At 34.3% G+C, this 24,192-nt stretch overlaps 1 protein-coding gene across 1 annotated transcript in view; it reads right to left on the bottom strand.

Annotated features, from left to right (window-relative positions):
* Positions 1-24,192, bottom strand: part of sli (slit guidance ligand) — a 290,993-nt gene that overhangs the window by 122,321 nt on the left and 144,480 nt on the right. Inside the window, exon 2 of the mRNA XM_089644128.1 lies at positions 12,425-12,496. Within this exon, the coding sequence (XP_089500254.1) occupies positions 12,425-12,496 (72 nt within the window). The remainder of the gene's footprint in view (positions 1-12,424; positions 12,497-24,192) is intronic.

Raw genomic sequence — 24,192 nt, 5'->3', positions numbered from 1 at the left:
TCTAGTAGGGGTGAACGAATTATATTTGTTTGTTCATTAATTAGAATAGCTTTTGGATTATTAGAGTTTTTGTTAATTTCTAACTGCTCTAAAAGATTCAGTTTACGGCCTTTATTTTGTATGTGTAACGGAGTTGGTTTATTATTATCATTAAGTGAGTGATTTTCATCTAGGAGATGTTTGGCAAATTGAGATTGTATTTTATTATTATTTTTAAAAGATCTTATATGTTCTTTAAACCTAGTGTTAAAGGACCGGCCCGTTTGTCCAACATAAACAGCGTTGCATTCGTCACACTGGAGTTTATAAATGCCACTATTTTGTAATTTGAGTACCTTACTTTTTGAGTTTTTAAGAGATGATCCTAAGTTGTTATTTGTGCGGAAGGCAATATCTAAACCACACTTTTTGAGGACTTTGGCAATTTTATTAGATGTCTGTCCGATGAATTCTAAACACCCGAATTTATTATTCGTCTTATTATTAGTCGTTGGGTAAATTAATTTAAGGTTATTTTTGTGTTTGTTATTATTAATTATTTTTTCAATGTCTCTACCCTTGAAGCCATTATTTTTAGCAATAGTTAGGATTGTATTTTTTTCCTTCTCGTATGCTTTCTTGTCAAGTGGGATATTAGTAAGCCTATGTACCATTGAGTGGTAGGCAGATAATTTATGTGACCATGGGTGTAAAGATTTATAATTAATGGTCGTATCTTACTTAGAAATCAATTAAGAAATCAGTAAATGAAATTAAAATACCTACCTAGAAATAATATAAATTTATCGTCTGTAAGTGGGCTACCCACAGTTTGATAATGCCTTCAGAGGGCGAAACAGCTGTCACGCGTAATAATAATTACACAGCAGAACTTGTTTAAAAATAAACTGTTTTTATAAACCCAATAATAATATTATTGTACATATAAAAAATAAAAAAATAAAATGGAGTTCTACAAATTAAACTTAATAACAATAAATAAGAATACAAATAAAAAAATAAATTATTCAATAAAAAATATAAATTCAAACTACTACAAAAAATATTTTTTCGATAGAAATGTATGATCGCGTAAAGGAAACAACTTTAAAAAAATACTGTATTTTAGCTTAGATTATCTGTGACAGTTTCACTTGATTAACTTTTTTGATTTCTTATAAAATAATTTACAAAATAAATAAAATCCGTTTTTTTGCTTGAAATCGAACGTTTCTAGACTCCGTTTGTCAAGCGATTTAAATGTCTATTACCTGCAGTATAAGGTGTACCAAGAATATACACATTTTTGGCTTGTAGCTTCCTCTTAACGAGAAATTTGTTTTAAATCGGTAAAAAAACGGGTATTCAAGGGGTTAATTTACAACGTTTACAATCGTTTAGCATTAATTAAAATTAAATATAATACATCATCTCTTGACATGGCCCGTCTCATTGTTTGACTTGATCGTGTCAAGTCTTCCTCGGGCGTTCCTCTACCGCTAATTCTATTGTGTCATTTTTACATTATTCCCAAACTTCCATTAGCTTCCATGTTAAATTGTTGGGATTTTAATTGGATTCTACTTCGTCAGCCCTTCCCAAAGTGTGTTTCGTAGGAAAAGCTTTTAGTTCCCGCCGCTAGTTGGCTAGAGTGCTAATGAATTCATTATCACGAAGCAATTAGGAATGAAGAAACTCAATTTATTACTAACTAATGGATGATATCTTATTAATAAATACCCTGTACGCTGTGACGTTAAAAATATGACATAGAGCTTCTCAAATATTGTACAATACTTAACATTATAAAGTAGTTTACCCAGTTTAGTCAAGATCTATTCTTGCATTATATACTAGGGTATACTTAAAACAATTAATAGCCTGTTCTTTAAATTATTTTACAAACTGAAAAAACACCTTTTAATAATAATAATAATAATAATAATTGGATGACTTGTATAGCGCCGTTTTTGTGCAAAATCAAATCAAGGGCGCTGTACAAACTTATAATACATTTCTACAGTGATCTATTTGATTACTTAACTATTTGTGGACATAATATACAGTACAATACTTACCTGGTAGGTCACTTGAGATTAACACTTAATTAACATTATCTAATTGTTTTTTGGCGAAATTTAGATACAGGATTTAGGACATAATTAGAAAATTGAATATAACTGGACTTTCTCTTAGGAGTAGTATATTTAATTTAAGGGTATGACTGCTTAAAAAGGTAAGTTTTTAGTTTAGACCTGAATTCTGTTGGACTTGTTATGGATCTTAGTTCCGGAGGGAGTTTATTCCAAGCCTTCGGCCCAGATACTCCGAAAGCGCGATCACCAAACTTAGTATTTGGCTTGCGCTTAGGTTCCATCAGTCTGCCTACAGCTGATGATGTTGCTGATCTAAGAGTTGACTGCCTCAGACCAGTGTTATGCATTAAAAAATTTAGATTAATTATTTGTGTGCGCCCGTATATACTAAACTAAAAACATACCCTTTTAAACTGTCATACCCTTAAATTAAATATACCATTCCTGAGAGAAAGTCCAATTATAACCAATTATGTCCTAAATGCTCTGTCAATTATGTCCTAAATGTCCTCTAAACGATTTTGTGTCCTGTTCAGGGTTGATCAAAGCAAAACGAACTCTAAGCAGAATTCTTGCCTGAACAGACTATGCAATAATTACAATAGCGTATTATCCAAGGTTGATATTTTCAGTTGCGAACTTACCAAATACAAGAGGTCCATAAAATTATGATTTCCTCTATTATGATTTGATTTATACCTAAAACCTCTCTCCATGGCTATAAATGTATTGTTTTGTAAATTTTTCGTTTAAATAATCTTTTGTTTTGTATAAATTGTTTATTTCATATTCCTTTCTCACAAATTTAAATAACTTATTCCATATTATGCTGTCTCAGTTAAAGTCACAAGGAGGTAATCCATACTTGGTTTTATTTTACAATATATAATACTTATGTACAAACTGATTAAATGTAAACTGTCGATTTCCCGAAAATGAATAAATAAATAAATAAATCCTGTACCTAAATTTTGCTAATAAACAAGTAGTAAATGTTAATTAAGTGTAGATCTCAAGTGACCTACCAGGTAAGTATTGAACTGTATATTATCTCCATATATAGTTAGTAATAACATAGATCATTGTAGAAATGTATTATATACTCGTACAGCGCCCTTGAGGTGATTTTGCACAAAAACTTCGATATAAAAATCATCAAAATAATATTATTATTATGAATATGAATAAACAGTTTTGTCAGTATACAAACGAATTCTTTCAAAAAAGGCAAAAAATAAATACAATATTATATCGGTGATTTAATCCAATGAAATGAAAAAGTAGATTTTGGATTCTTTCAAGTGTACCTCAAGGCCCCGTAGTAAGCGTTCAAAGATGGTTTGAAAGGGAGATATAGTATAAATACGCAGGTTAGAGAGAGCGCGCTTATATAAAAAAAATAACAATAATAAATTAAGAGAAATGGTAAAAATATTTATTAAAACACGACTAATTTGAAATAGAGCAAAAATCTCCCGACAAATGCTTTAGTTGCATTTAAAGATACACCGTGAATTTTTTCATGCTTATAACATATTAAATAACAGAACAAAACGTGTTTTTAATAATTTTCGGAGCTTACTTTACGATTTTTTCTATAGAGGGAATTTCGTATAGTTAACTTTTCGGTATTAAAAATCTACAGATATTATCTTTAAAAATAACATATATTTTTTTTGGAACCTAAAAACTTAACGATTAACTTGTTTTACATCAGTAGAAATAGGAAATGGCAGTATTAAAACATATACATGGTGACTGGTAACACGTAGTAATTGGTTAATGTAGATCACAAAATTTTCGACAAGAGCATTGAATTTGTTTTAACCCATTTTTCCAATTATTTGCATTATTTCCAAACAAACATTTTGAAAAGGGTCTGCGCTTTGACGCATTTTAAATGACAGTGCACAATAGTAATAGTAACGCCCAGTGACTTATTTTACTTAAGACACAATTTACTCGAAAATTTATATCAAAATTGTTACACCACAAAATCGACTACAAATGTGATGTAGTTCCCAGTTCCCGCTAGTTTTGGGACACCATGTATAATATTATTTAACTAAGGTACTGCTGATAAGCTACTTGTAGTAGCTTAGCGTATACACATTATTTCTTCATGTAACCATAATTTAAACATACGAATATAAGTGAGGACGCATTGAGCTTCCCTGTGGTACACCTGCCAGGTCAAAATATCAAAATTCTTATACAAGAAAATCATCTACAAATGTGACGTAGTTCCCAGTTCCCGCTAGTTTTCGGACACCATGTATAATATTATTTAACTAAGGTACTGCTGAGAAGCTACTTGCAGTAGCTTAGAGTGTACACATTATTTCTTCATGTAACCATAATTTACAGATATGAATATAAGTGAGGACGCATTGAGCGTCCCTGTGGTACGCCTGCCAGGTCGTGCGTCAAATTAGTCTCGTTCGGGCGACGGGGCCCTTTGACGAGTATAATATCCGATAATTGGCCCGCTAATGTACGCGAGCATCGCCGGTACTGCCGCGTTATGTGCTTAGTTAGCATTTAGCGGCCTGTGATTTCAAAACCTGCTCACTCAGTGACGTTCATCATTGTACAATTATGTTCGAATATTTCCAATTTGGCGGATATCGTTGACACCACAAAAAGATACAGGGAATTGAAGTAAAACATTTCGTAACATTTAGGACGGCTCTTTGAACAATTTATCTAATTTAAAAGTTAAAATTCAAGTGCTATTATTATTTCATAACACAACTTGAATAGGACTTTTACAGAATATTAATGTGAATACTGCAAGAGTAACAGATTTTCCCAACCGTCTGGAACCTGTGAGACTATGGCATCCCCTATTGGGGTACGTTGCGAGGCTGGGAAAGGAGATGAGAGAGAGAGAGAAAGATGAGGATTTCAAGTAACGTTTCAATTCTAAATGGTGGTCTTACACTAGGGTGATATTAAGGCGAAGCTTAATGCCAAATCACTATTTTGATTAATCATTTTAACGAATTGATGTACATTATGAATACCAAAAAATATGCTTTAGATAAATTGAAGGATTTCGTATCGTTTCGCTTGAGTAGAATACAAACAAAAATATAAATTAATCAATAAAAAATATAAATGCAAACTACTAAAAGAAATATTTTTCAATAGAAATCTATGAACGCATGAAGGAAACAACTTTAAAAAAATACAGTATTTTAGCTAAGATTATCTGTGACAGTTTCACTTGATTAACTTTTTTGCTTTCTTATAAAATTATTTACAAAATAAATAAAAACCAGTTTTGTGCCTGAAATCGAACGATTCTAGACTCCGTTTGTCAAGCGATTTTAATGCCCATTACCTACGATATAAGGTATATCAAGAATGTACACATTTTTGGCTTGTAGCTTCCTGTTAAGAGTATTTTCCACTCTGAAACGTGACGCAAAAATACAATATATTATTTTGAATGAATAAATTGCGAAATAACATAAATTAATCAAACTACCTAGACCAGTAAGTTAATCAAATTTAATATTGTTATTATCAATTTATTTTTTGATAGATACTTCCAGTATCGCCCTGATGTAAGACCAACAGTCAGAATTTAAGACTATCGATTAGCAATCTGGATGTCGCGTATTCAAATCCCGACGTGCGCAAGAAAATTTTATTTAATTAATTTATTATTGTTATTTTCCAATTTATACATTTAAAATAATATATCATTATGGCGCTCTATCGCCGTCATTAAAAATTGAAACGTTGTTTGAAATGGATTTAGCCGTGTTTGGTGACAAGACCTAAATAGCCAGACACTTTCCGTCCTTCATCCTCACAACATATCCCAATTCGGGATGGCATAGTCTGACTGGCTACAGACGGTTGGGAGAGATTTGGACTCTTGTACGGTTACAAAATAAAAACATAAAAATAAAAATTGAAAATTAAAAACACAAATAAATAATATATTACCACAAATTTGATTTCAGAAATCTTTTGTGGCCATAAATTCAAGTCTATTGTCCTTTGGGACAATTAAAAAAAAACACCTTAAAACGAGGTGATTTAACGAAGGTGAGAAAAAACCAAAAAAAAAACTTTTTAATAATTTTGTAATACTCAGTAAACCTCTAATTTGAAATTAAAACGAAACGCGAAGGTACCGTTGTTTCAATCGGGAGTCCCTGAAGAGCTTAATTATTCATGACCCTACATACCCTCTCCTACCACTACCCACTCTACTGGAAAGTGGAAACACGCCCTGCTCTTCTGTGTTGTTTCGTATATCAATTCTCAGATTTCTACTGACAATTTCTCATGCATTTCTGCTAGTCGACTCGATCGAAAAAGAGGAAACTATATCGCACACACTTAAATATTTGCTTTGCGATAATATTCTTCATGCTTAAATATGATTTTATATAGATAGTTGCCATAAGAGAAGAAATGATATTATTTTTAATTATTGAAGACAATATTAGCAATTCCTAAACGAAAATTTAAAACAGAAAAATCAGAAAAGATACGGTCATCTAGGACTCGATCCCAGTACCCTTGCCTTGGCGGGGCACCGCTTTAGCAACTGAGCTAATGTATCATACTTCGAATAAGAACTTACAATAACCACGTAAAACACTTAGAAATCCCTCAGAAGTCCATCATTAAAATAATGTACCAAAGGACCAAGACATATCCCACCAACCAGTTATTTCAAGAAACTGAAATTATGGAACTAAGACGGATCTATTGTATTCAATGTCTCAAATTTATATTTACACGTCCTATCAATTTCACCAAAAACACAAATCGCTCGAACCAGAGACATACCACATGCGTGTTCACAGTCCCCCACTGCAAAACTTCAATTCTTTACCCAATTCCATCTACATGTGTCAAAACCTGAACTTATATAAGAAAAATGTTAAAAAAAAGTCGGATAAGAAATAATTTCGAAGCAAGTAACTTTTTTCTATAATTTAAGCTATCTGTTTCTAAATAACTAAAATACCACATGTCTTTCTGTAAATTAAAGATTAATTTCTGTAAATCAAAGAAATATACATGCACCTATGTTTTTTATGTGTGTGTGTGTGTGTGTGTGTGTGTGTGCGAGGGAGGGTGTGTGTATGTGTGTGTTTCTGTAAAAAAAACAATCACATTGATCTCTATAGATACTTTTTACAAATTAAAAAAATATATATATTTTAAACACCACTGTTTTATCCTTACACTATAATACCCACGCTCAGGCTTCGCCTTTGTGGGATTTTTTTGTTACTCTTTCATTCTATATTACTATGTATGTACCTGAATTGTATATGTATCAAAAATTTTGTAAATAAAAAAAAAATTAAAAAACTACCAACATTGTCTTTATTTTTCTCACCGCACATTTTTATTTGCAACTATATTTATGTATGATCCCAAGATTCAACTCTAACTAAATGCAATCTAAACAGTGTCTTAGATAAACATATCTTATTTTTTTTATTTTCACGTGCGACATCTATTGACTTTTTCTGCAAGTCTAGGATGAATATTTTTTTTGGAATTACTTAAAAAGTAAAACTTCAAATTGTTTTAAATTGTCATAATAAAAATTGACCTTTTCTGCAAGTTTAGGATATAACAATTTAAGGTTTTACTCAGTATGTCATCCAACTGTCCAGGATGAACGAAGTATGCGTGAAGAATGAGTTAATGATGAATGTAAGTAAGTAAGTCTAAAGTAATGGTGTTTGAAAGAGAGAGTACGAAAACAGTGTGCAATATAGCTGTGAATGAGGAATACTTGGAGCAGGTGGATGAATTTGTGTATTTAGGAAGCATGTTTACGAGACATGGGAAGGCTGACAGAGATATTGAAAGAAGAGTAAATGCAGGTAACTCCATTAATGGAGGACTGAACGCAGTTGGCGCTAACAACAAATTGTCCAAAGAAGCGAAGTTAGCAGTCCACAATGGAGTGCTGGTACCTACCCTGATGTATGGAAGTGAGGCATGGAACTGGCAAAGAAAGGATGAAAGTAGATTGAATGCTGTTGAAATGAGATCCCTGAGGCGTATGTGTGGTAAAACCATGTATGATCGTGTGAGGAATGTGGATATCCGCAAAGAGTGCAAGGCTGATGGAAGCGTAATGAGTAAGATCAAGAAAGGGACGCTTAGATGGTTTGGGCATGTAGAGCGAATGAGCGAAGAAAGGAGTGTAAGGAGAATATACGATGCAAATGTGAATGGTAGTAGAAGTCGGGGACGCCCGAGGAAGACATGGCACGACCAAGTGAATCAGATACTTGAGTCGGGCCATGTCAAGAGTCAGAACAATAGAAGAGTATGTATGAGACGATGTATGAATGTGAATAAGGCAAGGAGTGTGTGCCAAGACCGAGTTGTTTGGCGGTCCGACCTCTCTGCCTACCCCTGCGGGGAAACGGCGTGATGGTTAGTTAGTTAGTTAGTTAGTTACTCCAAAAAAAAATATATATATATATATTTTGATCACATGAAAATATGTGTAATTTGTCTTTGCCGTTGTCATCAATGAATCATCAAAATTACATACGAAATTCACAATACCTAACAGTTACACACGTTCACAATCAGTACCAAACACATACACCAGACTTTTTTATCAATATTTTAAATATACAACGAAATAATCGTGTAACATTTCCAGTTAGTAAAACAAAGAGATATCAAATAATGTATGCCATATTAAAGCATGCATATTTGGACTTCGATGAAAAATTGATCAAAACAGGGCGTGAGTTTCGAGAATCGAGTCCTATTGTAAGAGTTGTTCGACTTTTACAGAAGAGCGTATACGGATTTGGCCACTTTGGGATTCGAGAATAGAGTCCAGCTCTTTACAATTTTGATACAATGTACCCCTTTCATAACATCACCCCTGCGCGGGGGGGGGGGGGTGAGATAAAGGAATTGATGGAAAAATAATTTAAATATGTAATTTTTTTAATTAATTTTTAAGAGAAATAAAAATAATCTATTTTATCAGTTATATCAACTTGGGCACCCTTTACTTTTTCCTACATTCACTTTAGCGTAAATACATGAATTTTCCTACGAGGAGAAAACTTAAATATCTCCGCAACATTAAAGACAGTATTAGCGGCTATCAAACAAAAAAAATTGAATAGATATATTTATCCAAGACACTATCAAAATTGTATTTAGCTCGGAAAGAATCTTGCAATCTTACATAAAGATAGCAGCCAGTAAAATGAAGATAATGTTGGTAGTTGTTAGTCAAAGTATGATATAGTTCGGTCAGGTCGGGGTAGCTCAGTTCCATTAGCTTATCCCAAGACAGAGGTGCTGGGTTCAATTCCTAGATTTGACTACAACACACGACACAAATTATCTCAATTTTGGTGGGCGTTATGGGTACCGCTGCCCCGGGAACCATCTATAGGATAACCAACACCTCTGCCGTGGGTTATTCTAACAAAGGAAGCAACTGATGCTGCATGCCTATCTAGAGCTATTCGGGTACAGCCGACATGTTGTCTCTGTCATGAAATATCTTAAAACTATATACACTGATTATCAATGATTTTGATCTAGACACTATGAGACATTTCTAGACACCTAAGACAACTCAAGTCTGTCCGAATAAACCTTCCTACAGAAGCAACAAAACTACTTATCAACTCTTACGTAGTCTCACGTCTCGATTACTGCAACGGCATTTATGCCAGCCTTCCGAAATATCAAATTGACAAACTTCAATCATTGTTTAATGCAGCAGCACGGCTCATAACCGGGTTTCTAAATATTCGCACATTTCAGAACACCTTCGTAACCTTCACTGGCTAAAGTGACCTGAAAGAATCCAGTACAAACTGTGCTGGATGGTGTTTAAATCCATCAATGAAATGGCCCCACCCTACATCTCTGAACTATGCGTCCCGGAAAACACTCTGCTCTTAAATAGTCAACTCTTAGATCAGCAAACATCATCAGCTGTAGGCAGACTGATGGAACCTAAGCGCAAGCCAAATACTAAGTTTGGTGATCGCGCTTTCGGAGTATCTGGGCCGAAGGCTTGGAATAAACTCCCTCCGGAACTAAGATCCATAACAAGTCCAACAGAATTCAGGTCTAAACTAAAAACTTATCTTTTTAAGCTGTCGTACCCTTAAATTAAATATACCATTCCTAAGAGAAAGTCCAGTTATATTCAATTTTCCAACTATGTCCTAAATCCTGTACTTATCTAAATTTCGCCAATAAACAATTAGACAATTTTAAGTGTTAATCTCAAGTGACCTACCAGGTAAGTATTGTACTGTATATTATCTCCATAAATAGTTAAGTAATAACATAGATCACTGTAGAAATGTATTATAAGTTTGTACAGCGCCCTTGAGGTGATTTTACACAAAAACGGCGCTATACAAGTCATCCAATTATTATTATTATTTATTATTATTATACCGACACCTGGTGATAGATATTGAAAATTTAATCAAATAAATTTTCAATTGTTTTCATTACACTACTGCATTCCACGTCTTTGTAATCGAAGGTAAATACAAATTTGCCTTTGACTAATGTTTTATGAAGGAGCAAATAACTGGACGAAGTGGCTGCTATGATTAATGGATGAATAAAACCAATATTATGCCTTATACCCTCACACAATCAAACTCTATTATATTTATTAGGTTAAGAACTCCAAACTTTTAAGTTTAACGGCCACCTCTAGTCTGGAATACATAAATACCATTAATACACTGTGTGACAGGAGAATTATTTCAGACCTGGTTGTGTTACACAGAGTCATTAACAACTTAATTGATAGTCCTGCCATCGTTGCCACTATTAAATTCCATGTTCCGACTAGGAATACAAGACAAAATATAACATTCTTCTGCAATACATACACGACCAACTATCAGACACATTCACTGACCAATAGGATGCATGATCTGGGCAACAAGTATGGGGGTGCTATTGATTTATTTATGGACTCCATTTATAGAATTAACCATAATCTATACCAACACTTTGTCGAATCCTACAAATTAGAGTAGCGTTGGTAAATTAGTTTTAATGTTTTGTCTTATATGTAGTTTTGTTGTAATTCCTTTTTTACTTTATGTTACTCTTACATTTTACTAATATTGCTCCATATTTAGTTTTTTTTTAAATTATTTCTTTATATTTTCACATTATACTTGTAATCACAATTTTACAATTGTGTATTTTGTACCTTCTTTACAATTGATTACATATATTTACTGTCAGTATCTCCTGTATAATAAAAATATTCTCCTATGTACACTGCATCATATATCACTTCTATGGAAAAGCCTTTTTAGGCGTATATACAGGGTGTATCGGCACGTACCCTACAAACTTTAACCAGCTATTCCTTACCATATTTGGAGTAAAAAATCTTATGTGCACTTTGCTGTCCGGTAACGTTTTTTTTAATAAAAAAATTATTATTCATATTTTCACCACATGTCACCACTGTTTTATCCTTTGTCAAAATTTGAAAACCCATCTGGCAATATTTTATTCGAATTCCGTTGAATAATGTACGTGTGTACCTATATTGGCGCGCTTTTACAATCACAACGAAATGGCACGGCACCATTCGTTTCATTTTTAACTATTATTATTTAGTGTGTGCGAAAGAGCGAAGACGCTTTTCGACATACTTGCTTATAACAGCTGTTGAACACGAAAAGCAATGCCAATGACAGTGATGTAGTGTGGAAATTTTTTATTTTTTTGTTTTTAATTGAAAAAAAATGCTACCGGACAGCAAAGTGCACATAACATTTTTTACTCCAAATGTGCTAAGGAATAGCTGGTTAAAGTTTGTCGGGTTAGTGCCGATACACCCTGTATATAAATAAATAAATACCATTAAATACAGAATCTCCCTGGCCATTAAACTTCTTTGCTTTATCTACTGTCATAATTTTAATTCCACAATCAAATTAAATTTTATTGAAGAAGATAAAAGTAATAAATATAAACGAAACATGAAACAGAACAAGTCAAAGAACAACGGAAATATGTTTATCGGATACACCATCTCGGTTAAAAATACATTTGTTAGAGAAAAAAAAATTGTAAAAGATAGCAGCCAAAAAATATGTGAAAAATTAGTTGAAGTTAATTCTGAAAGTTGCTTCATCCACAGGTATAAATACTAAAACTCAACATTATTATTGTATTTTAGCTACACTTTTAAGATTTGATATTTAACTGACAAACATTTTGGGTTATTAAATCCTTAAAAAAGCGATATGCTATAGTCCTACCAGCTTTGGGCAGGAAAATTATTGTGTCGTATAGCAAAAAAATGTATAAATACTTACAGTGTTTTCAGCTTGGTCATCCCACGAAAGTCCCCTTCCACGATGGTGCTGATGTTGTTGCCCTGCAGATCTCTGTGAAAAAAGAAAAAAAAATAACTCATTAATTAGGAACAATGAAATCTTTTTTAAACATATCAATAATTTGTATAACGCAGTATTTATAAAAAATCACCTCAATTGCGCTCTATAAATAATATGGAATACACAAAATTAAAAAAAAACAACAGACAAATTAAAAACTTGAAAATTTGCTGTCATTTTCAAAATTTTAACTGACTGTGTGAAAAATTGCTGTGTCAAAAATTCATAAAAACGTAAGTAGGTTAGAAATCGTAGATATTGTCAGTATAGCCCTGATGTTAGAGCACGATTTGTTGAAAATTGCTACCGACACTCTGTGGAGATCACTCCACCAAAGGAGAGCGAAATATAATTGTCACTTTGGGTTCCTTTAGCTAGAAACTATCGAAGAGAAGTGAGTTCCCTAATCAAAATTGTAACTTTAATACCCTAGTTTCGCTGCCTTTAAAGAAGGTGCAAACAAGCGACATCTATATTCTAAATCAGTAACTCTTTTAAATTATAATTGGTTTGAAACTCGGAGCAATTTTCAACACCATTCTTAATTAAAATGTTGTTTGAAATGACTTTATTCGTGTTTCATGACTCATTCCTCTCTCTACTAACTTGCCTCACAAAATACCTACATAATTGAGTATGCCATAGTCTCATTGGCTGTAGATGCTTGGATCATTTTTGAGAGTATCTTGCAGTATTAAAAAAAATTAAAATACTTAATAGAGTTAAATATTCAGTTGTGTCGCGTGACACGTCCCTCTTAGGAGTATGAGGGAATAGCAGAGGTAAAGGGGTATACAGTAAAGGAGATACGTGCGAAACAGGACTGTTAAGGGATTAAATCGGGAATTGGAGATGAGGGTATATTTGTGTTTACACTGGACTTGTGCGTGTTCGAGGAAAGCCCACCGTATTCTCAGTTGATGGTATATCTCCCTACTGTAACGTTGAGTCAGAGATGTTCAAAACAATAAGACGGGACAGTACCCTAAAATAAAGTCAGAATCTCAAGTGAAGAAAGCGTGTACAATTATATGCGACGCGCGGCCCTTGTGTATTGAACAGACCTACGGTTGAATTTGCCCTAGCAAATCTCTGAAATACAGTGGAAATCTTAACGACATACGTGAAGTCGTGTGAAAAAATATTCGGCGCGCGAAGAATTTGTCACGCTTTCTACTTGGTAATACCCGCCCATGATGTTATCGTTCAGGAATTTTTCACGCTGTCTATCTAGTAATATCCCCCCCATGATGTTATCGTTCAATAATTTGTCACGTGGTCTACCTGGTAATACCCCCATGATGTTATCGTTCAAGAATCTGTCACACTGTCTACCTGGTATTACCCCCCCCCCATGATGTTATCGTTCAATAATTTGTCACGTTATCTACCTGGTAATACCCCCATGATGTTATCGTTCAAGAATCTGTCACACTGTCTACCTGGTTTTACCCCCCCCCCCATGATGTTATCGTTCAATAATTTTTCACGTTGTCTACCTGGTAATACCCCCATGATGTTATCGTTCAAGAATCTGTCACACTGTCTACCTGGTATTACCCCCCCCCCATGATGTTATCGTTCAATAATTTGTCACGTTGTCTACCTGGTAATACCCCCATGATGTTATCGTTCAAGAATCTGTCACACTGTCTACCTGGTATTACCCCCCCCCCCCCCCCATGATGTTATCGTTCAATATTTTGTCACGTTGTCTACCTGGTAATACCCCCATGATGTTATCGTTCAAGAATCTGTCACACTGTCTACCTGGTATTACCCCCCCCCCCCATGATGTTATCGTTCAAGAATCTGTCACACTGTCTACCTGGTATTACCCCCCCCCCATGATGTTATCGTTCAATAATTTGTCACGTTGTCTACCTGGTAATATCCCCATGATGTTATCGTTCAAGAATCTGTCACACTGTCTACCTGGTATTACCCCCTCCCCCCCATGATGTTATCGTTCAAAAATTCAAAAGTGTATATATCTAAGTAATCTAAGTAAGTAATATATCTCGTGGCCCAAGGGTTGTGGCACCAATTAACGCGTATATTCTAAAAATAGACCACTGTCCGTTGCTTGTTAGTTCGCTTACGTCTTCGCACGGAGAGAGGATCAGGCAACTCCGTTATTCGTGAGTCGTCGAGTAGATCATGAGGTGCTCTGAAAATTAGGGTTAGCAGAAAAACTTAAATTATTCCCAGTAACGAACGACAGATTTACAAGCAAAAATTACCCGTAGTTGAAAATAAGTAATGAAGCGAAACAACTTTTTTTTTTAAATTTAGTAAGAATTCATTATCTATCCTTAACAATTAACACTTAACAATTTAAACAACAACAAAGGACGATTGTTATTATTTGTGTTAACAGTGTTATTTTTAGTCTTCTTTAGTTTAGTTTAAACAAAACAAAGAGGAGTAAATTATTGTTTCAATAATTGTCAGACAACAGGACAATAGCATCCTTAATCTGAGTCGTAATAATCCCTATAACTTCTCTTTCTTCATTTAAGATGATATAACTGCTAAGGGCAAATTATTGAGCAAAGTTGAAAACTAATTAAAAAAAAGTATAATTTGTGTAGCGCCATTTTTGCGAAAAATCACGAACAATTTACGATTATCTATGATTAAAAATGTATATATTCTTGGTATACCTTATATTGTAGGTAATAGGCATTAAATTGGCTTGACAAACGCAGTCTAGAAATGTTCGATTTCAAACACAAAACTGGTTTTTGATTATTTTGTAAATAATTTTATAAGAAAGCAAAAAAGTTAATCAAGTGAAACTGTCACAGATAATCTTAGCTATAATACTGTATTTTTTAAAAGTTGTTTCCTTTACGCGTTCATACATTTTCATTGAAACACAAAAAAAAATTATTGAGTAATTTATTTTTGAGTAGTGTATTTAAAAATATGATGTTCTCTCTCCCTCTTCTATACACTGTCTCTCTGTTATTAATTTAATGTATTTTTTAACTGAAACTGATTGTTTTTATATATTTAAAATATATATAATAAAGTGGTTTTAAAAACAAAATTATTTAATTGTAAATATATAGTGTAATACGGTGTAAAATAAATTCGCTATCGACGTCCGTCTGTTTGGGCGCTTAGCTCTTCTAAACTACGTATTTTATTAATGTTTTTACTATCATTTAAAGATTTTTTCCAAAGGGTTTGAATATATAATACATGCATATTATATTTATAGAAAGTTGAGAAAAGTCGATGTTTTGTAAACAAGTCGTAAAACAAATATATTCGGTCGCTTACATTGCCAACGCTGGCTAAACCTTATGAGATACATCAAAATAATGTACTACGGAATTGTATATCTTAAAAAGGCCTACAGAAAAGTAATTTATTGTATATGTGTATCTCCTAAGGATAATCCACAACAACGACGGGTACACATCAGCTAGTCATATTTATAATTAAGTTGGCAGGTATTTAAGTATCTGCTTACAAATCTTATGATTTCAGAGGAAGTATTGATTTAGATTTAAAAAATAGAAGAGAGTTAGAAATATACTTTTTTGGACGCATGGTATAGTTAGTACTACAGTGTACTACAGGGTTTTCCAATAAGAGGTGTTATTTTGATATTCAATCGTAAAAGATCAATTGTTTCGTAGCTTGTATAGCACGTAGCGCAGTCTTGTTGAAAATAAACGTTGTCCAGATCAATATCATCTAATTCCGGCCATAAAAAATCATTAATCATCTCTCAATAGCGCAATCCATTCACCGTAACTGTTGCTCCAGCCTCATTTTCAAAAAAGTAAGGTCCAATGACTCCGCCGGACCATAAACCGCACTAAACAGTTACACGTTGAGGATAGATAGGCTTTTCAATAATAACACTTGGGTTTTCCGAGCCCCAGATGCGACAATTTTGCTTGTTGACGAAGCCACCGAGGTGGAAATGGGCCTCATCACTCAAGATGATTTGCATTTGATTCACTCAAGTGAATTTTAATAATTTCAATGCGTTGTTGAAGCGTGTATCGTTCCATTTCTATTAATGGCGTAGTTTTTACTTGTCAAATATCAAAAATGACAGCTTCAAAAGAAACATCTACCAAAATAGCGGACTATTCAAAATAACACCTCTTATTGGAAACCCTATAGTTAAATAAAACCGTAACAGATCCTCTACGGTAGTTATAATACCTTCTCTTGCTGCCCCAAATAAAACAAAAGCCCAAAACGAACAAAAGCAAGAATAAGACCGGCCGAAATTCTCAAATTTACTTAAATTAAACACTCAATAGGCAGTACTCCAGTTTACTTTGTCATTCAACTCAATGCAAAGCGGTAAATAATATCTGAATAGAATCCTTTCCACCATTCAATTTGCTAAGTGACTGCCACCTAACCTGCCGATAAATTAACTCACAGCAGCCTTAATAATAAAAAGTCACTTAAAACGGTGTTTTAATTCAACATTGAATAAAGACTGTACAATTTATGTGTTGAATTATTACTAACAAAAAAAAAATACTGACTACAAAAGAACTGGCAACGCCGTATTTTGGCAGATTGACACACGAGGTTCCCGTATTGAAAAAGTTAGGTTGAATCGACTGTTAATAATTTATGAATTTTAATAGTAATAAACAATAAAATATAATAGTTTAGCATTTATTTAAATTGAGTTGGAATTTATTGACGATGCACCAGTCGTGTAGATTTTTCAGATTATTCTGTATACATATGCAGTCATATACACTTCTTATAATTTTATAAATCTATAGATTATCAGCAATTAGCAAAACATTAACATCGTGTAAGTAGTAACATTGTCATTAATACATATATGAAATAAAATTGGGCCAAGGTGCGATCCTTGTGGAATTTTTTTTTTTTTAAACACACAGTAACTTAATAAACGCCACTTTTATTTTTTATACTAAATTTCGACCATGTTTCGCTATAACCGTAGCTTCGTCAGGGCTGTATAATACTGTTTTAAACGTAAAAATCTAAAATCTACGAGTTACATGTGTTACTGGTAGATTGTATCAGCCTTGCACTCTTTTCGGATTTCCACACTCCTCACACGATCATACATGGTTTTACCACACATACGCCTCAGGGATCTCATTTAAACAGCATTCAATCTACTTTCATCCTTTCTTCGCCAGTTCCATGTCTCACTTCCATTCATCAGGGTACGTACCAGCACTCCCTTATGGACTGCTAACTTCGCTGCTTTAGTCATTTTTTTGTTAGCGCCAACTGCGTTCAGTCCTCCATGAATGGAGTTACCTACATTTACCCTACTTTCAATATCTCTGTCAGTCTTCCCATTTCTCTAGAACATACTTCCTAGATACACAAACTCATCAAAAACTAAATTGCACACTGTTGTCGTACTCTCTCTTTCAAACACCATGACTTTAGACTTACTTATATTCATCATTAACTCATTCTTCATGCATACTAGGTTCATCCTAGACACGAGAGACTGTAAATCTTCCACACTATTAGCAATGCAGATCATCCATACTATTGTAATAATTCGCCTTTCCTACTTGTTTCTTCATAGTTTGAAATGATGGCATACAACAAAAAACCAAAAACATTGGTACAAAATATTATTTTCTTCTTCTTAGTATGGTGGAAGAAAATTTGTTGAGGTTAAACTGGGATGCTTAGGTTATTCAGCCATTGTTTGTGCAATGGTGGAGGATTTATCTAGCAGTGGACTGAACCCCGTTTTGAAATTCTCGACAGCTAACCGTGTGGGGTCGAGTGTGTTCGTGGGAACGTGAATGTATGGTGTTAGAATGAAAGGTTCAGGAATTGAGCACCCCTGTCTATGGTTCGATCAGCCGTAAATAGCCCCAAGGAGTTTCAATATGGGCTTCGAATGTAAATTAGAGTGATTGGGGTTACCAACTGTTGGAAATCGAGCGGATTTTATATAAATATATACAGATTTACGTAATACAGGATTTTCCAATAAGAGGTGTTATTTTGAATAGCCCGCTATTTCGGTAGATGTTACTTTAAAAGCTGTCATTTTTTTTACATTTGACAAGTAAAAACTACGCCATTAATAAAAATGGAACGATACACGCTTCAACAACGCATTAAAATTCATTTGAGTGAATCAAATGCAAATCATCTTGAGTGATGAGGCCCATTTCCACCTCGGTGGCTTCGTCAACAAGCAAAATTGTCGCATCTGGGGCTCGGAAAACCCAAGAGTTATTGTTGAAAAGCCTCTTTATCTTCAACGTGTTACTGTTTGGTGCGGTTTATGGTCCGCCGGAGTCATTGGACCTTACTTTTTCGAAAATGAGGCTGGAGCAACAGTTACGGTGAATGGATTGCGCTATGAAGAGATGAATAATGATTTTTTATGGCCGGAATTGGATGGTATTGATCTGGATAACGTTTACTTCAAAGATATTAGAAGAACGAGATATGCTATGTTGGCCGCCGGACCGTAGCCGGAGTACTACCTAATTAGGGTACTTTGAACGGTATCGGGACGTGTACGCACAGAAATCTGTTCTATGTATTAGTGCGGATACCTTAGCGTAAGCGAAGGTGTGCAATAGTATTGGTGAACAAAACCGGCGACACTCGGCAAAACAATTCCACTCAGTACGAACTGCGCATAGCACATCTCGTTCTTCTAATATCTTTGGTTTACTTTCAACAAGACGGCGATACGTGCCACACAAGCAACGAAACCATTGATCTTTTATGATTGAATATCAAAATAACACCTCTTATTGGAAAACCCTGGCAAGAATGTAAGTAGATACTGCACAAGAGTCCCAACTGATCAAATCCATCAAGAGCCAGTGCGACTAATCCATCCCCAAATTGGGGTATGTAGTGAAGCTGAGGATAGTGGGGAGGGGAAGGAGATGGCGAAGAGGAAGGTAAGGAAGTACCTGGCTATTCAAATCTGGCCACCAAACACGGATAAAGCCATTTCAAGCAAAGTTTCAATTCTGAATGGTGGTCCCACACACCAGGGCGATACTGAGAGTATTTTATTTGTGTACGCCGGGTTTTTAACCCGCGACATCCAGCTTGCTAGTCGGGTGCCTTATCGCTCGACCACATTGACCCATTTTCCGACATCCGATCAAGCTGAAACTCAGATAGACTCGTTGTCGATGAAAATGCAAACCATCAACTACCAGTAGTTCTTATTCGAAGCATGTTACAGTTAAATATGGCAGAAGGAGATAGGGTCCCATTAGCTCACTTAGTATAGCAGCACCCCGGCAAGGCAAAGGTCCTGGGTTTCAGGCCCCGTAGTAAGCGTTCAAATATAGTTTGAAAGGGAGCTATGTAAATACGAATGTTTTAGAGGGAGCGCGCTTATATTAAAAAAATATATAAAAATTAAGCAAAAATTGTCAAAATATTTAATAAAACACGACTCGTTTGAAATAGAGCAAAAATCTCTTGATTAATATTTTAATTGCATTTAAAGATACACGGTGATTTTTTCATGCCTATAACATATTAAATAATAGAACAAAACGTGTTTTCAATAGTTTTCGAAGCTTACTTTGCGATTTTTTTTCTATGGAGAGAATTTCGTATAATTAACAAATGTATTGATATTATCTTCAAAAATTACATATTTTTTGGAACTTAAAAACTTAAAAGCGTTGAAGAGAAACTTGTTATAAATCGGTAAAAATTGGGAAAACGGGGGCTTATAAGTCCTAGATTTAGGGGGTATTTCACTATCTCTGATTATGTTCTGACTAAGCACTAATCCGCGGATTAGTCATTTTTTCGTTTTCACTATATCTGAATAACGCTAACGCTCGGGTTAAAGTTCGATTTGACTAATCAGTGCTCGAACTTCACGTTAGGCGCTATTCCTCGAATCAAAGATGGCGTCAAAACATTCCGAGTTTAACAGCTGAGAAGTGAGTCGAATTTTGTTGAATGAATTTGAATGCTTGTATGATCCATCCTGAATTATTTGATTGTGTTCAAAATAAGAAACAATGTATTAATTCGACACGAATCTATCTAAAATGACCTGATTATCAACATAACATGACCAAAAAAATGCACACTTCGCGGTGTGCGGACTGTGACGCATGACAGCCGTGGCAGTAGATGGAGTAACTGCAAACATTTTGCGATGTTGCCAGACTATTTCGAGTGTTATCTATCCGGAAGCTCGAAACAATTGTGAAACGGTCGCCGTTGAATAACGAAGTTATTCTGATCTTTAAAGCCAGCCAACGGATAGCTAGTCAGATATTTAGCCCGACATACCCCCTTAACCGTATGTTTTCTGTTTCGACTAAGAACTAAGCGCACAAACAGACAGACGAGGATAACAACTTTGTTTTATACTATTTACAGAACTAACAGACGTGTACATGCATGTTTTATATATATTTAAATTCTCTAAATGTTAGATTCTCCATTCCCTATCAAAATCCAATGCGTAGTTTAGAAGAACTAAGCGCACAAACAGACGCGGATAGCGACTTAAGTTTATACTATTTAGAAAAGAAAATATATGTGTCAGCTATGATATGTTTGTTTTAAAACAAATAAAAATAAAAAGTGCTCTAGTGCCAATGGTTTGTGCCAAAGGCAAAAGGTACGAAGTGCCAACTTTCCTCTGCGGGAAAAACGACGCAAATTTCCTGGGATTAAAGGCTTAGAAAACTGCAAACATCGTCCACCACTTAAGAAGTATTTAATTCCCAAAAAAAATGCATATAAATTGAACCGATTTTCAAAAGGGTTTTATGTACGATTAAAATATTTTTGCTGAGAGCTCATTTGTAACATATCTTTTTCTATGTTACTTAAGGCGAAGCTTAATGCTAAATCACTATTTTGATTAATCTTTATAACGAATTTGTGTACATTATGAATGCTAAAAATATGATTTAGATAAATTAAAAGTTTTCCTATCGTTTCGCTTGAGTAGAATACAAATAAAATAATATATAACTCAATAAAAAATTTATAAATGTAAACTATTAAATTTTTTTTTTTCAATAGAAATGTATGAACGCGTAACGAAAACAACTTTTAAAAAATACAGTATTATAGCTATGATTATCTGTGACAGTTTCACTTGATTAACTTTTTTGCGTTATTATAAAATTATTTACAAAATAAATAAAAACCAGTTTTGTGCTTGAAATCGAAAGTTTCTAGACTCCGTTTGTCAAGCGATTTTAATGCCTATACCTACATTATAAGGTATCCCAAGAATATATACATTTTTGGCTTGTAGCTTCCTCTTTATAACATTTGGAACCGAGCCGCTAACAATAATACTCCTTATGTAGATGGCGATAAGGCTTATATTCCTGCTTAACTCTAGCTGTCGGTTTTGATTTATGAAAGAAAAATGCATCGATAAATAGCGTGTTTTATTTTATTATTAAGATTATTATTGCTAATTTATTAGGAATATCTTCAAATAATTTTTAATTCTGGTAAAAAACGGGATTGCAGGCCTTACGAATGGATTAACAGGTTTCCTAGTAAACGTTTAGTAAATTATGAATTATTATAATGGAAGGGAGATGAGAAAGTGGAAGGTTGTAAACTACCTGGATATTCAGACCTAGTCACTCTTATTGTTACGTGTCGTTAAATACTTTAAATTCGCAGAGTACCCGAGTGGTTTAAAGCTAAGGGCTTCCATTGCGGCGTAGCATACTCAATCTTGTGCCAGTTAAGTCCCCCATCACTGCACAAGCAATGGATATTGTGGTTTATGACAGCACATTAAACTGTTTTTTGTCCTTGTGTTAATTGTCCTGTGAATGTCCTTGTTGTACATAATTTGGTTTGAAAAGTATTTTGGCATCAGGTCATTTATTATTTGAAGTATTAATATCATCGCGTTCGATGTCAGTATCTGTTTCTCTGAAAGCTATTTTAGTTCTCTAAAAAAATAAATTTAAAAAATATGTCACTACACAAGAAAATATTTATTTTTTAATAAAAATTTATTTAAAAAATAAATAAAAATAGTTCTGCAAAAGCTATAAAATTTTAAGGTTGTGAGAATATTTTTATCCATTGTTTTTTTAAAGCGGAGTCCGTTTAAAGATAAAAGAAGTTGTTTAATATAAGGGTAAAAGTGGTTTTTCCATACACGAGCTGGAGAAGACAACATTTCCTTACTGGGAAGCCATTCAAGATGTTTGCACAATCAGAATCACAATCACAATCAGAATCAGAATTGCTGAATAACAATAAAATATTATAATACATTCTTGTTCACTCTTTGCTTATCTACGGCATTATAAGTTGGGGGATCTTGTAAAGCAATTTAAACTCAGTACACAAAGAATTAACTTGAAGTTATGCTTAAAAAGTATTTTAAATTCTCAGCCAAATCTCGTTTTTAACTGTTTTCAGTTTAAGTTTTCTACCAAATGTAGAAGACACAGAAAGACACAGGAGAAAATTTTTAAAATTCATTGTAGTACCCATCAGAACTCTTACAGACTGTTTTTAATGCGCTGAATGTAATTTTAATTTACGCATTCAAAAACCAAGAGAACTTTTGCACCTATATAGTCAGGTCGAATCACATTACAAAGTCGGGTCGATTCACAAGATCCTGATTACAAACTCGTGTCGATTCACAAGATCACCATCACAAACTCGTGCGAATTTACAAGATACCCATTACAAACTCGTGTCAATTCACAAGATTCTCAATACAAACTCGGGTCGATTCACAAGATCCTCAATACAAACTCGTGTCAATTCACAAGATCACCATTTTAAACTCGTGTCGATTCACAAGATCCCCATTACAAACTCGGGCCGATTCACAAGATCCCCATTACAAACTCTCGATACACAAGATCCCCATTACAAACTCGTGTCGATTCACAAGATCACCATCACAAACTCGTGTCGATTCACAAGATACCCATTACAAACTCGTGTCAATTCACAAGATCACCATGACAAACTCGGGCCGATTCACAAGATCCCCATTACAAACTCGGGCCGATTCACAAGATCCCCATTACAAACTCGTGTCGATTCACAAGATCACCATCACAAACTCGTGTCGATTCACAAGATCACCATTACAAACTCGTGTCAATTCACAAGATCACCATTTCAAACTCGTGTCGATTCACAAGATCCCCATTACAAACTCGGGCCGATTCACAAGATCCCCATTACAAACTCTCGATACACAAGATCCCCATTACAAACTCGTGTCGATTCACAAGATCCTCATTACAATATACATTCCACCAATCTACAACCAAAACGATTTCTGGACAAAGAAATATGCAATATTTCTCTATTAGTTTATTTAATATCCTCGCTGTGTTTGGTGACCAGATCTGAATAGCTAGGTACATCCACAACATCATCTTCCTCGTTTCCTTCCTCATCCCACTTCCTTCAGCTTCACAACATACCTCAATTGGGGATAGCATAGTCTCATTGGCTCAGAAGCTTGGGAGCAGTACGAACTCTTAAAAAAAACAAATCTCATGGTAATGAAATTCTCGAAGTCGTCGATTCGCTTTGCTGAAGTCGAGTTAAATGTTAAATAATGTCTCTTCGGGTAGCCAGAGGAAGCTGGAAACTTCTTTTTGCAAAGGGCAATTAAATCACAGCCCTGTCAAACATAACCCTACTGGGTTCAGTGGCCGGGCGACGTG

The sequence above is a fragment of the Hesperophylax consimilis genome, chromosome 20 (genome assembly GCF_061612785.1).
Source record: "Hesperophylax consimilis isolate HC1 chromosome 20, BYU_Hcon_1.0, whole genome shotgun sequence".
Taxonomy (NCBI): domain Eukaryota; kingdom Metazoa; phylum Arthropoda; class Insecta; order Trichoptera; family Limnephilidae; genus Hesperophylax; species Hesperophylax consimilis.
Note: the sequence above shows the minus strand (reverse complement) of the source record. Positions and strands in the feature narration are given on the sequence as shown.